The sequence below is a fragment of the Alligator mississippiensis genome, chromosome 6, assembly GCF_030867095.1.
Source record: "Alligator mississippiensis isolate rAllMis1 chromosome 6, rAllMis1, whole genome shotgun sequence".
NCBI lineage: Eukaryota > Metazoa > Chordata > Crocodylia > Alligatoridae > Alligator > Alligator mississippiensis.
Genome location: NC_081829.1, coordinates 48,959,746 through 48,974,629, shown reverse-complemented (window position 1 = coordinate 48,974,629; position 14,884 = coordinate 48,959,746). Strand labels below are relative to the sequence as shown.

General features: G+C 48.8%; 1 protein-coding gene across 1 annotated transcript in view; it reads left to right on the top strand.

Annotated features, from left to right (window-relative positions):
* Positions 1 to 14,649, top strand: part of LOC132251164 (uncharacterized) — a 39,044-nt gene extending 24,395 nt beyond the window's left edge. Inside the window, exons 4-5 of the mRNA XM_059729866.1 lie at positions 5,514 to 5,567; positions 13,264 to 14,649. Of these exons, the coding sequence (XP_059585849.1) occupies positions 5,514 to 5,567; positions 13,264 to 13,289 (80 nt within the window). The 3' untranslated portion in view covers positions 13,290 to 14,649. The remainder of the gene's footprint in view (positions 1 to 5,513; positions 5,568 to 13,263) is intronic.
* Positions 14,650 to 14,884: the final 235 nt, after the last annotated feature.

Here is a 14,884-nt window from a genome sequence, read left to right as displayed (position 1 = left end):
GTCAAGTCCATAGTCAACAGGAATGCATTGGATACCCATTGTTTTTTATTTTTATCTTCTTTCTATCTCTGAGGGGCATTTAACAAGGATAGGTACCCCAGAAAACATAACATAGAAACCTTATATAGTAATTTCTCCATTTTTTTCCAAACCAATGGACTTTACTAATTAAGCAATAGATCTACTTAAAAAAAACCAAACAATACATGCTAGCCAAACAGGTAATCGACACATCGAGACCTGAAGACAATGCAACAATGACCAGGACTAGTTTTTTTTCTTATTTGCCTGTGCAGTGCCTTGCACAATGGATCCAGATCATTAATTGGGAAGTCACAATGCACGTAAGAAACAATAAGGAATACCTGTATTGTAAAGGTGTCATAAATATGTAGCATAACTGATAATTAGGACATACTTTTAAATGCCCATAAATATATCTCAAGTTCACTGAATATAATGAGATTTTCATGAGGACAATGAGTCCACAGAGACTATAAGGAATGTTAATGTTATCACAAAGGTTTATTAGTGCCTGCAAGTTTAGAAATGGGTAGGGAAACCCTGGGGTTTTGTTGTGCTGTCAGCAATTATCAAACAAAAAGATTTCTCTCCCGGTTTCTTCCTCTGATAGGCCTTTGGATTGAACTGTTATGTGTTTTGGTTTTCAAATAGAGAGGATTGTTTTTTCATTGCCTTCTGATTACTTGTACATCTCACAAAAAAGTGAGGGCACCTTACTTCAGTCATCCTCAGTATTACTACTTTCAACTTAACTATTTTAATGTGCCTGTTTCTCTTGGCATGAGCCTTGTTTTGACATTGTCTTTTTCTATCTCAAAAAGGTAATTGCATTGAATTAAAATAATTCTTACATGCTCATCATGCTTATTAAATTGTTCACCTCCTTCAAATATAATTGTAGTTCTTTGGTTTAGTCTTCTATTTCCATTTTTGCTCGTTTCTCATAATTGAGAGGTAATATTATTTCATTAATGATGGAATCGATAACAGTGGATTTTCGTGTTCATTGAGATGTTAAGAAAGAGCTATTGATCAGCTTCAGACAGAACAAACCACTCGTACTTTATCTGGGATTCTGAATATGTACCTTGAAGAGTCTAGATCTGAAATTATATTTCCTCCCCAGAGGCAGATTCAGAGTGGGTGCAGTGGCATGCTATATCCCCCTTTCTGACCTCATGTCAGAAAAGACAACCAGGGACTTTTATTGAGTCCCCAAAGAAGGTAAGAAATGCTCCCCTACCTTACCGTTCATGCTCAGAGATATGTCTCCATCCCTTCCCCTCCTCTCTTATTCCATTCCTTCCTCCACCAGCTGCTGTTGTTCCCACTGTTCCAGGAGTGAGGGGAGCTTCTGTCTCACTCCAGCTAGGCTCCATGGAGACTGGGTTCAGCACAGGGAGGAGGAACACTCCCACTTGCCTCCACTGCCATTGTCCCAGGCTGAGCCTAGTTCCTATGCAGTCAGGCTGGAGAAATCAGGAATGGCTTTGGAGCTCCCCTTGCTCCTGGGAGCACAGGGCCAGGAACAGCAGCAGGTGGGTGGGGGGAAGGAGATGGGAGGTGGCATGTCTCTGTGCAGAGGCAGAAGCAGGGTTGGGGGGTGCTGAAATTCTTACTTGATTTGGGGACTTAAAAATGTTCCTGGCTGCTAATCCCATGGCACAGTCTGCCTGCCCCAGTGTGGGAGGGGGCAGAAGGAGACTGGAAGCAGGGACTGTAGCCATTCCTGCATCCTTTTGACTTGTTCTTCTGTTAACACGAGATTAAATGAGAAGTTAGACTGACCTGTTGGACTAGAACCTCTATGCCAATTGGACACTGATTAAGAATGTGCAAGTCCATTAAAAAACCATGGAGTTTATCAGACAACAATTTTACCTTCTGTAGTTCTTAGGAAGAGATCCCTTATTACCGAAAGTTTCTTTGAGGTTCTAATACCTCTCTCAAATCAGATAGTATCCTCAAAGGAGAACCAGGGATATTTCTGACTTTAAAAAGATAATAAATTGGTGTGATTCCAAAGAAGCAGTAGAATATATGTAGGAAATTAAAAATCACAACCATATTTATTTAAAAAAATACTGAGGAAAATCTTCTTCCTGCCTTTCTCAAGAGTAGTTTGAGGGCTTATTGGCTGTTTATGATTTACCTGGGCCAAAGAAACTATGGTAGCACATTTCTAAAATAATGGAAGGCACTATCTTGTCTGGTTTTCATTGGGAGCATGAACAGGATTGTCACCACAAAAACAGATGACAACTGGTGCTATTTTATTATATCTGAATGGAATAATTTCATTGTTATGGGAACTGGATACCTGTATTGTATGAGTGGAACTACTTTGAGGGGAGTGAACTGCTGATGACTGAAAGGAATTTAAATAATGTAGCATTTCTGCTTGTTACATGTGTTCTACAATTCCAAAATATTCCCCCCTATAGTAGTCAAAGATGATTTTACATACAAGTAGTTTGGATAGACAGTGCTAAGTTCCAGCCCTTGCTAAGGTCCCTTTGCACTGCTTCACCAGTGCAAAAGTAATTGTGTAGGGGACTGTTGGAGTGCCTAGATGAAGTTGTTTCTACACTACCCCGTCCTCAGTCCCCAAGTCAGAAGCATGTCATGAGTATGTCAGAGTAGCAGTAGGAATGAATAGCATATACTGAACTCCAGACAAGAGGGCTAGATATTAGCCTCTAGGGGCATGTCCAGAAGAGTGCGCATGTGCCTCTTGCAGCATCTCAAAGGAGTTTGACATGCTACAAGATGCATGCTGGGAACAAAAAACGTTCCCTGTTTTGCATATTTGCAGCATGGGATCAAAATTTGATACCTGGATATCCAAGTATCAAAATAAAACCTGGAGGAAAAAAGCAGGGCAGAGCACAGTCTCTGACTGTGCTCTAAAGTAACCTGGGAGGTGGTGCTCCAGAGAGACATTCTGGTTTCTGGCCAGAGTGTCTCTATGGTGCTCCTGCTGCCCCAGCATGCAGGGCAAGAACCCTTAGCATGCTGGGACAAGCAGAAGCACATCAAGGATTGGGACCCAGGTGCTGTCATGGCTAAGTAGGAATGTGGGAGTCAGGGGGTTTATGGGTGTGGGTGGGTGTGAGGAGTGACAGGGGGATGGGGGACTGTGAAGAGTGGTGGGGGGGATGTCAGGGGGTGTGAGGAGTGGCGAGGGAGATGTTGGGGGGCGTAGAGAGTGGCAGGGGGATGTGCAGTCTGTGGGTGGGTTTGTGGAGGGGCTCAAGTGGGGTCTGCCACATGCCTTCCCCCCGCCCACAGTGCCAGTGGCAGCAGCCAGCGCGGCTGTGGCCTGGCTGCAGGCACAGCCAGTGGTGATGCTGTACTGTGTGACCCGGGCTCTGTACACGCTGAAAGGACCTGGCCTGGTCTGGTGACACATGACTTTGGACAGGACCAGGAAAGCTGTGCACTAGTAGGCCAGGCCAGGACTGGGAGGTGTGACTCCAGGAGGCATGGCTCCTGTGCAAAGAAGTGCTAGCTGTGTGGTCCAGGCTGAGTCAGGTTGGGCCAGCTGTGGGTGTTTTCCATGAGGCTCAGGTGGCGATGCACAGCCTCATGAAAGAGATGCCCAACTGGGCAACCCTGACTTAGCCCAGGCCACACAGCTAGCACTTCTTTGCACAGAAGCCGTGTGTCCTGGAGCTGTGCCTCTCAGTCCTGTGCAAAGGTGCGCTAGTGGGCCATACCAGGCTGGGCCCCACCATGCACTTTCTCCATGCACACAGCACAGGACTGCTGCTGGAAGCAGGACCCGGCGTGGCACGACACCCAGTCCCTGCGAGCAGTGCGGTGCCCCGGGTGACAGCTTGAGTGGCCTGGGGCTGCCTGAAGGTGCACAGCATTGTGTCAAGCTGGGCTGGGCCCACACAATCTGGCACAGGCAAGCACTGGGTGTCAGGCAGCTGGGGCTGAAATGTGCTGCCCTGAACTGTGTGAGGGGGCTGTGCTAGGAGGCTGCGAGCACCCCAATGGCCACTGCTGCTGTGTGAGCTGTGGGCTGTGAGGGGGGGCTGGGACATGCGGGGGGGGGGCATGTGGGCCCTATGGGGTGGAGCTGGGGCCCTGCAGGGGGGGCTGTGGCTCAGCGGGGGAGTTATGGGCCCTGCAGGGGGGACTGCACCCTGTGGGGTGCTGTGCCCTGTGTGGGGCAGGGCACCCACCCCTCCTGAGCATCCCCCCCAAACAGTCCCCTCACACCCACAGTCCCCCCCACCAGTCCCCCATACCTACCCACACACCTCAGGCCCTGCCGCATCCCCCCACACCTCTTCCCACCCTCCTTCTGCAAACTCCACATCCCCCATCACACACCCATTGTTCCCAGCTGCCAGACAGGGTCAGACATGCTGGCAGGAGCTGTGGCTGTAAGGACAGCTGTCCTCACATCCTGACTAGTAAAGGGGTCAGGGGTAGCTCTAACTGTTCTATGATAAGAAAACTAAAAGCAAACATCAAACATACAGATATTTAGAATTTATTTTATTATGATGATAGAGACACTAGTAGGCTTCCAAATTGCTTTAAAATTGTAAATATATCAATAAAACATTGCCCAACTGATCAATTTCTCTCTCTCTCTCTCTCTCTCTCTCTCTCTCTATATATATATATATACACACACACACAGATATATATATTTATATAGTGATCTTTTGTTTTAATTGTGGAAGAACATGGATTTGGGGGTATTTTAAAGAGTAAACACCAGAATTCCTGCTAGGGAGGCAAGTAGCAGGACCCAGGCAGAGGAGCCTGCTCAGGGCTGGCACCCAGGACCCAGCTGAAGGTGGCCAACCTCTAGACCACCACACTGAGAAGATCTTCCAGGTGATAGTTGCCTGGATGGTAGGGCTCTGGCACATATAGCAGTAGTGCTGCACAAAGGCCAACTGTGCATCCACAGCCCACTGGCAGCTGGCCCAGAGGTGCAGGTGCCTCTGCTGTGGCCATGCAGTCCCTATACAGTTTTGGCAAGTGCGCAGCCTTGGGGCCACATGCTGTTGCAGGTGCGCAGCAGGTCATAGCTAGGCAGTAGCCCCCACTGCCAGACTGCTGCAGTGGGTAGTGTGCAGGAAACTCTCAGTTAGGGCTGCTTCAGCTGTCCACCTACCACAAGGGGCTAGTGTCCCCAGACACCAATTGGCTGGTCCCCAGAAGCTGCTGTCTATTTTTCTGTGGCCAGGGTAGGGTAGATCAATGAATTCTCCCCAGCAGGGACTCACCTGCTATGCCTCAGTTGTTGAGAGAATAAAGAAAGATGTTAGGCCCTGAGAGATCATGCAATTAATCACTCTGATATTAAACAAAACAAAAATTGGTTTTATTTGGTTTCTCAGTTACAATCACTGCCAAGGCTGTTTCTCTCATGGCTCATGGCTCCACTTCTCCTCTATCTTATGTTGCCACCAGGGAGGATCTGTCTCGACCTTTCCTCTTGTTTCTTCTTTCCTTTGCAGGTCTCTGCTATCTATCCCAGTCCTCTAAAGTATTTTCTCCATCCAACTCACCAGGTAAGTGATCACCTCATGGCTTGTCAGGGAGCGTGGGGATAGTGCCACGGTTTATCTCATCCAGCGCGTGAGGCTCTGTTGCTCCGTCTCCAAGTCCTGGCTGTTCTCGGCAGTGCTGGCTTCTTTCTCTTCCATGTTTCTTCATGCACCCCTGGGGGCAATCTGCTGCACCTGAAGTCCTTCCCCTTGTAGCCCAAGACTCTGATCTATTGTGCCCATCTCCTGGCATGTGACAAGGCACAGCTGTGCCTCATGCCAGTGTCTATGCCCTTTCTGTGACCTGGCTCCCCTCCCCTCTTGAGGGACTAACCCTACTAAGGAACAGGGTTGAATATCACCCTGCTACATTGTCCGTTCAATTACCATGAGCTCTAAGGCCTACCCAGCTAACTAGTAGCCCTTACTGTACAGGGGCTAATGGATGAACAGAATAACTAAATTCTTGGAACAACAAAGGCAAAAAACAGGACAGGGGTGATGTGGGGGTCAAAATATGAAAATGAGTTCTTCTGAGGGGGACATGGAACAGAGCCATCTGGGCCATACCCACTGGTCCTCAAAGGTGTCCAAGGAGCTGGTGGATGCTGTCCAGTGGTGCTCCTCTCAGAGGCATGCGTGGACCAGTGAGAGGAAAGCAACCTTCTTCCTGGTTAAGTAAAGGGCTCACTTGGCAAGGGTCAGGAAGAGGTTGACCAGGAGGTCCTGGGACTTGGTGGGGCCATGGATGGGGTATCCTAAAATAGAAAGGGGCGGGGGTAAAGTTCATCCAGAACCTTAGAAGGAGGTTCCAGAGTTGGAGGTGGAGGGACTGCAGCCTGGCACACTTAAGTGTCATGTGCCCCAGGGTCTCCCTCTGCCCTCAGAAGGGGGAGGAGGCCAGGGTGTTGATAAAGCTAAGGCTTGCCACATACATGCCTGTGGCAATGACTCCATGGAGGAGCCACCAGCTGAGGCCACCAGTGGCTCGTGGGATGAAGGTGGAATACAGGCTCAGCCACTGGGGCACCCAAGCTATTTCCTTGCCAAGCAGGTCTCACCACTTGGTATCTGGGAGGGATCACACACAAGTGTGTAGTGGTGGCAGTGACGTATGGGGGAGAAGCGGGCTAGTTTCCTGTCCTCCAGCTCACTCAGGTGTTGAAATGGAGAGCACTGCAAGGCCAGGCGAGGTGCTGGCCCTATGACAAACTATGTTGGGCTGGAGGATGGGGCTGGGGGGGTGGGGGGGAGGGAGGGCAGGGAAAATGCCATCATGTGGGACCTGGCAGACAAAGGCAAGGGCATTGTGAGGTAAGGCAGATTTCACCCCCTGGACTAGGTGGCAAGTTGCACTCATTGTGGGTAATCCCATGCATTGGGCTAGCAAAGCAGGATCCACCCACGCCTGCCTATTATAGTCCAGGAGGTCTCCGATATGGGTGACATCACTCAGGGCCAGACTGTGTCACAAGCGGGGTGCCTGCACCATTGGCAACTCTAGCTGGGGGTCTCAGAAGAGGGTCTCAACAAGCCCCTGGGTGAGCATTGCAGAGGACCTGGAGGAGGTCCTGGTAAAACTCTGGCAGCCCTTGCAGGTCCTTCAAGGAGAAGCCCTGCAGGCCGAGGAGCTGCTAGTTGTACTGGAGTCCCTGGAAATGGTGGAATGGTGGCATGCCCCAGGTGGCTCCATGCCTCATGACTACTGATGCCGTATAGCAGTTGCTGCAGGGCCTGAAGGTGGAACATCAGGACCTGGCTGCACAGGTGAACCAGGACCTGGCCACCCTCCCACAAGGGGAGGCTCAGGACCTCTGCAGCGACCCAGTGCTGTCCTGGCCAGAAAAACTCCAGTGCCTGTCTTTGGAGCCCAGCCAGGACCTTGGGAGGAGACAAACAGCATGTGGAAGTGGTGCCAGACTATGGATAGGACCAGCTGGTTGAACACCAGTGCCCTCCCATGTAGGGAAAGGCACTGCAGTGGTCCCGCCCATGCCTGGAGCTGCTCCACTATCCTTGCCTCCAGCTGGTGCCAGTTCTCCAGTGGGGAGGGTCCCATGGGAGACAGGTAGACACCTAGGTAGAGCAGCAAGCCACACTCCAGCAGATCCCTTGGAGTGTTGGGGAGGGGGGGAGTGAGCCTGCCTGCCACCCATCATCCACCATCAGGTCAAAACTCTTGACCCAGTTGACTTGGACAGAGGAGGCTGCTGAATACAACACCTGGCAGACTTCCACCCATGCCAGGTCGCCCAGGTCCTGGGCTGCAAGAAGCGTGTCGTTGACATATGCTGACAGGACCAGCCATACTGCTGGCTCCTGGAGAACCTACCCCACCTCTGCAGGAGGATATGGAAGGGCTTCAGGGCCAAGGTGTACAGCTAACCTGACTGGTCAGCCTTGATGTACCCTGTACCTGAATGGGATGGGCTCTGTCAAGGTCCAGTTGAGCTTGACCAAACACTTTGCAGAGACGTACAGCACCTGGACAGCCTGCACAAAATGGGGCCCAAAGCCAAAAGCCCACAGTGGGACAGGAGGGCAAAAGACAGGCCCTCCCAGGACGCTAGCTCCAGGAGGTTCCGAACCAGGTACAGGTTGTCAAAAATGGAACATCTGGGCACCATGTACGTCTGGTTGAGATGGATCATGTCCATCAGCACAGATTGCAGGTGCAGCAAGATGGCCTTCATTGCTACCTTGTAGTCTGTGCAGAGGAGAAACACGGGATGCCAGTTCCTCAGGTTGAGGGGATCCCCCTTCTTCATCAGGAGGGTCAGCATGGCCCTCCGGAATGACAAGAGGAGCACCTCACTTCCCTCAGATTTGGCCCAGACTGCAGCAGAGTCCAGGCTCAGCATGTCCCAGAAGGCCAGGTAGAACTCTGTGGTCAGTCTGTCAATCCCTGGTGCTTCATCGCCAGGCATCAGGAGGAGGGCAGTGGTTGTCCGGAGTGCAAAGCTCTTCCTGCCTCTCCTGACACTCTCTGCAGAGGGATGGGTTGGTTGGATTGGCAGCTAAGCACCTGTCCAGCTGAAGCAGGAAGTGCTTCCTGCTCGAGCTGCTCCCAGACCACCTCCCTGTGCCATGTGTGCCCGTGAGTGTAGCTGTGGCAAAAAAGCTGGATGCTCACCTTTCCCACATCCCACCATCTCTGAGCCAAGGAGAAAGCTGCCCATTGCTTCTTCCAGGCCAGCCAGAACTCCCAGCAGGCCTCTCTGAAGTCCACATCCTCCAGCAGACTGGCATTAAAATGCCAATAGGCTGACTCCAGATGCCTAGGCCCCAGCATAACCTGGGCCCAGACAAAGGTGATTGCTGAAGGGGGCTGACTGGACACCACAGGAGTGGGCCTGGGCAAAGTGTGGCAATGAGATATAAATTCGGTCCAACCAAGAGTGGACTGTTCATCCCCCATCCTCACATAGGTGAAGGTGGCGGGGGGGGGAGGGGGGGCAGCTGTCAGGGTGACAGACATGCCAGACCTCCATCAGAGAGTATTCTGTCAGGATCTCTCTGAGGATACCCATGGTGGCCTGGTTCTGCTGACTGCCTGACCAATCCCACATCTCCAGGGCGACATTAAAGTCCCTGCTAAGGACCAGGCACTCACAAGAGTTGAGGGTGCTGATGTAAGTGGCTTCCTGGCAGAAAAATTCTGCCAACTCTGGGTCCCTCGCAGGGGTGTACACATTCAGAAGGTTCAGGACTAGCCCTGCACTTGGACCTGGAGGTGCACAGGCGGGCTGGCACTACCTCAATGTCCTAGAGAACCTTTAACTGCAGGCCTGGGGAGAACAGGGTGCGACTACAAGAGGTGGCTGAGAGGTGACTAAAAAAGATCCTGTCTCCCCACTCCAGCTGCCAGTTAGGTTCATTGGCCAGAGTTGTTAGGGTCTCCTGCAAGAAAGGTACCCCCCCCCCCTTCTGAAGGAAGGAGGGCACCCGGCAACTCCAGAGATCCTTCCTGTAGCTGTGGACATTGAGGGTTGTGATCTTAAATGAGTTCATGGCTGGGTGGGTGGAGTAGATGGTTTGGCAGGGGCCTTGCTTATCTCAATGCCTGGCATGGGGCCCACTGGCTCGCGCACCACCCTTCCTGTAAGCATAGAGAACATCTATGAAACTGTGGGCTTGCCTATAGATCTGGGTGTTGCAGAGCTTGGGCCCCTTGCCTTCCCCTGCCAGCACCTTCACAGTGTTGAGGACACTGTCAAAATCTTCCCAGCAGTCCAAGGCAAGCTGTACCTTGCTGGCGGACTGCCAGGTGTACTCACAGTCGAGAAATGTAGCTCACCCCTGGGGACCACCAGGACCAAGAGATCCGCAGGCTCATCAGAGCCCATCAGTTCTTGGGCGTTGTCCTCCTGGTCCTGGGGCTCAGCGGGTTCCTTAGGTACCATCTGAACCCCCCAATCTGCTAAGACCCTGGACTCTGGTTGAGATTGGGAGAGCCCTGCATCCCCTTTGGATGGGGCTGGGGGTAAGGGTGTGGGTGGGACTCCCTCACAAGATAGCAGGGGAGAGCTGGAACCCCAGGGGATCTACGCAGGGTTCCCGAAAAAATCATCCTGTCAGTCAGGGGACCCCACCCTGACCCCCTCTGGTGTGGAATTATAGGACGGGCTGGGGCGTTCATTTCCCATGGGACAAATAGCAGTGGCACAAATATGTGCTGCTTTTTGTCCTTGGGCATGCCCCTGCATGTGCACTCTGGTGTGCAACAAAGGGACCCAGGTGGGGTAGGGGAGGCTGGGGCCAGGACATGTTCTGGCCCCAGTGGCCTTACCTGGAGTCCTGGGGGCCTCCTGGGGCAGCAGCAGTGCCAATCTGGCCACTCAGAGCCTAGCTGGCAGCCAGAACATGGCACTGGCTGGCCAAGCTCTCGTTTCTGATGGTGCACGCTGCTGCCATGCGAGCCACACCATGTTTTTTTAGCAGAGGTTTTTTTGAAACCAGGGTCTCCCAGTGTCAAAAAACCCACTGTGCTACAAATCTGCAGCACAGTGCATGGGTGCACATGTGCTGTGTGCAGTTTGCTGTGCCTCAAACAGCTTTGCAGCACTGCAAATTGCACGTGCATGCTCATGGGGATGTACCCTAGGTGACTATGACAAACTGGATCAACTTAATGTTGCTTTGAGGCAGCTTTAACTTAAGCCAGAGACTGACCTTCTTTTTACACAGTAATTTTGGGTGGCTCCTGGAGCTCTTAACCCCTGGACTGTTTGCATATTATTGCCTTAAAGTGGTTTTAAGCACTCATCATTTGGCTCAAATTTATGCCACTCTGGGGCATGTCCTGGATTCGCACTACCCAGCTCCTGTTCCATTAAGGTGTGGCCACTCCCCACAGATGTGCAGCCTAAATTGAAGTCCTCCAGTATTCCAGGATCTTTCAAAGCCCTGCCCAAAGAGCAGGAATAGAAGTCTGTCCTGGCTCACCAGCCCTCTATAGGCAATTCATAGCTACAGACCCTAGGTCTGCTCCAGCTCACAAAGCCTCTAGTGGCAAACCACAGCTGTGCAGGCAGGGGACAGCCAGAGAAGATTTATAGACTAAGGGTGCAACTGCTCCAAACTCCAAGCTAACACTAGCACTAGCACTGACCAACATTTATGCTGCTCGCCGTGTACGGTGTAACAAGTGCCTAAGTGTGAAGTTATATGTTATGGTTAGACTATACTAAAGCAGTGGAACGTTAAGCAGTGTTAAATTAGAATGCACTGTGAGCAGTCACACGTTAAATGTTATCATTTTATGCCTGCAGAGCTCTGACTTACCACTAGAGGTCTGGCAAGCAGGGGCATGGCTAAGTGCCAGGACACCTGGACTCTATCCCTCTATCCCTATCCCTGCTCTAGGTGTGTGTGGGGTGGTGAGAAGCTGGGAGCAATGTATCTTGAGGTGCTGGAGGACTGCAAATTGCTTGTTTTACCTATGTGGAGCAGCCTGAAGTTACTGTAATGGGAGTTAGGTAGCATGATCCAGAGTTAGCCCTTACTTGAGGTAGTACAATTTTGAGATGCTCAGGGGGCACTTAGCATGAGTTAATGAGCTTTACTGCGCAGACATTCATATTTAAGTGTCCTTAGTATGGTCTAACTGTAATGTGTAACTTCACCATCACCCACCTAGCTCTAGAACTGGTGGTAGAAAAGTGGCTGACTGATATAGATGAGTTCTTGGGCTGCCCTCAGGGCATAGCCCTTAATCATAGTGGCTAACTACTGCTGTATGTAGGAACATTTTAATTTTGTGGGGCATTTTTTGCTGTTGTCTCAATTAAAATTCCTTTAGATTGTAGATCAGTGTTGCACTTAGGCTCATTCTGCACTTACACAATTTCCTAGCAGAGCTCTGTTTGTTCAGCATATGATTTTTTTATACTTCACACCAGCACAGCTATGCTAGCAAAAGTCCTGACATAGACCCTCTTATATTAGCAAAAAAGTCCTTTTGTTGGTTAAGTTGTTTTCATTCAGGAAATGATTTTAAGCTACTAAGAATTCTTTTTTGCCAGTATAAGCTACATCTTCACCAAGGGGAGTTTCTGGTATATCAATATAATCATGCCATTGATATGACATGACAAATATATATGGGGGCTTTCATTGAGCATAGATTAGTTACTAGTGCTTAGTGTGCTTTGGAAAGTGCTATTGCTGAGGGAGTAGTGGTAGGATGCTACATTTAATTAAGGTTCCTTCTGAAAGTCCTGCTTAAAAATAACAAAGCTTGCTGTTTAGAAATGTCGGTGATTCTCCCAGAGCCCTGATCAGCATTTCTACTCCTATTGTATAACATTATTGATTAATCAAAACTAATTCTCACAGATGTTGCCTGATGGATAATGGCTTTGGCATTTGCCTGCATATAATTATTTACTACTTTATTGATGTTATTTATTTCTTTGTTAAGTATTGTTGGTTGTTTAATTATGTGCAACACAACTGTAAATATAGTTGCTAAAAGCTCCAGGAAGGACTTCACAGAGCCAACACAGACATTCAATAATAGACATTAAAAAGTCATATTTAAACAAAAAGTTTAATGAGAAAAACCTTAGAATTACCCATGTATTATCTGGTAATCCATGTTCATACTGATTTACAGAGCTGATATGGTTGCAAAGCCAAGAACTGTTTACTTATTTGTATATTTTATTAGAAATTTAAAATACACAAGAAGGCACCTGTCTTATTATCCTTAGTAGCTGAGCAATTAAACAAAACTGAAACTGCAGCTAATTTCCCCACTTCTCCCCAAAAAACCATGGCCTCCAACAAAATAATTCTTTGCACCCAAATAGTTTCCAGCAAATTTCATCATTCTGAAAGCCTTAGTGCTGGATTTTGACACTGCTACTCAATCTGAGACGAAATAACCTCATTCCAGGAGAAAAAGTTAAACAATTTCTGTTCAAATTGTTATCTGAAGGACACTGAAGTTGAAGTGATACACAGAACTTTTTGTGGAGGGATTTTTTTTTTTTTTTGTACAGACAGTGCCTATCTTACACAGGAAATGCTGAGGCTTTATCAATTTTTTTTGGATCAAAACTAGTTTTCAGCTGAAAAGTTCATCCTTTATAAAAATTGTCAAACTTTCTCAGAGAAGAACAGTGATAAAAATTGATTTAAAAAAAATCTATAAAAATCCTTTCCCACCAGGTTTTAAAAATGCCATAAAAAATCCATACACATGCTTTTCCACCAGATCTACTCCAGGAGCAATCTCACTGAAGTCAATGGTATTCTTTGCTGGCCCTACTGAAGTCAATGGCTGTGCAACATGAAAAAGAGAGTCAGAATCTGGCCACAAATCAAAGGATACTCCATACACTCTGCCCTCAAGGTCCACACACTCAGGCTACTTCAGACCAAGGTGGAGGAGCAGGTTCTAAAACTGAGAAGACCTCATGGAGAATACTTTCCTGTCATTCCCTCTCTTTGAAATGGAGGATAGTCTAGTCTGAATGCCTCATATAATGTTAACTTTGGCAAACTGAAGGAGACAAATTGCCTGTTTAATTACTTAGGTGGTGTCTATGTAGCAAAACCCCCAGTTTTTCTTTTTTTAAATTTAAAAATACATTCCCTCCCCTTTCCCAACCATTTCTGACTTTCTCTCTGCCCTCTCTATTCCTTATAAGTGATTACAAGTAGTACTAGGTAAGCGAAGTTCTTGTATACTATTATTGTAATAAGCCCCTTTTTTATATATTGTAAATAGTGTTCTGTTATGTTTGTGTTGATTTTTACTGCTTTATATTGTATTATGTTGTGTTCTTATCATTTGTGCGTTGATTTTTATTGTTTCATATTAATATTGGATGATTTAGGCCTGTGTCTGTAAAGTGATGTCAAGTATCCATTCCCATCTTGTTACCATCTTGTCCCTATGCCCTGTTGTATAAGTATGTTGCAATTCTGTAATCTCTCCCATGTAAATTGGTTTTCCTTGAATGCCTGAAACAAAAGAGTGAATGGATGAGTGAAACACAATGATAGCAGGACCCCCTACTAAATCACCCCACCATCAAACCAATACCTGGACCAATGACCCAGCCAGTGGAACCTCCCTCGGCATTCAAGAAACAAAAGATGAGGCAACCCACCATTGTGCCAAGGCTGCACATGCTCAGCAAGAACACCTGGGTCCCTCTGGGACAGGACTGACCTTGCCTGGACAGGCCCTCCCCATAGGAGATCATAGGTAGTCTGCCCCATAAAAAGGGGCAGTGAAGACTGACTCCTGGGGATGCCATCTTCACCTGGACCAGACCTGCTCTATGTCACACTGCCTATCAACCCAGAGACCCTGCCAGCGACCCCCCCGCTCTGGACAACACCTGCTAGAGAAAGACCCCGACTGGCCATCAAGGACCCCCTCCCAGCCTGGATAGGTAGCTATCTCCCACATCCTCTCTTCAACCAAGGGTTTGGACCCTCTCTCCGTCTCTCCTCCTGGACATGAGCCCCTGCACCAAGCCTCTTTAACCCCTACTGCCATTGTGTGTGCATGAGTGTGTGTGGGAGTGCTTGTGTGTGTAGGAACCAAGCTGTACAGTATGGTGTTCATTTAATAAAACTGTTATTTGGACCCCTGAGTTGGGTTTTGCCTTACTACAGTCTGGCCCTGCTCCAATCTCTGCTCCTCGCCTAACTTCTGTCTCATTTGTCCCTCTCCTGCTTCTGGCTCACTGCCACTTCCAACACCTGTCCCATGCTCCTGTGGCTCCAGCTGTCCTGAGCTCCTTTCTTCCTGCAAACCCCTGTTTCTTTGCTATTGTCTCATCCCTATTGCCTTTTCCCCTGATCTCTGCCACTGCTATTAC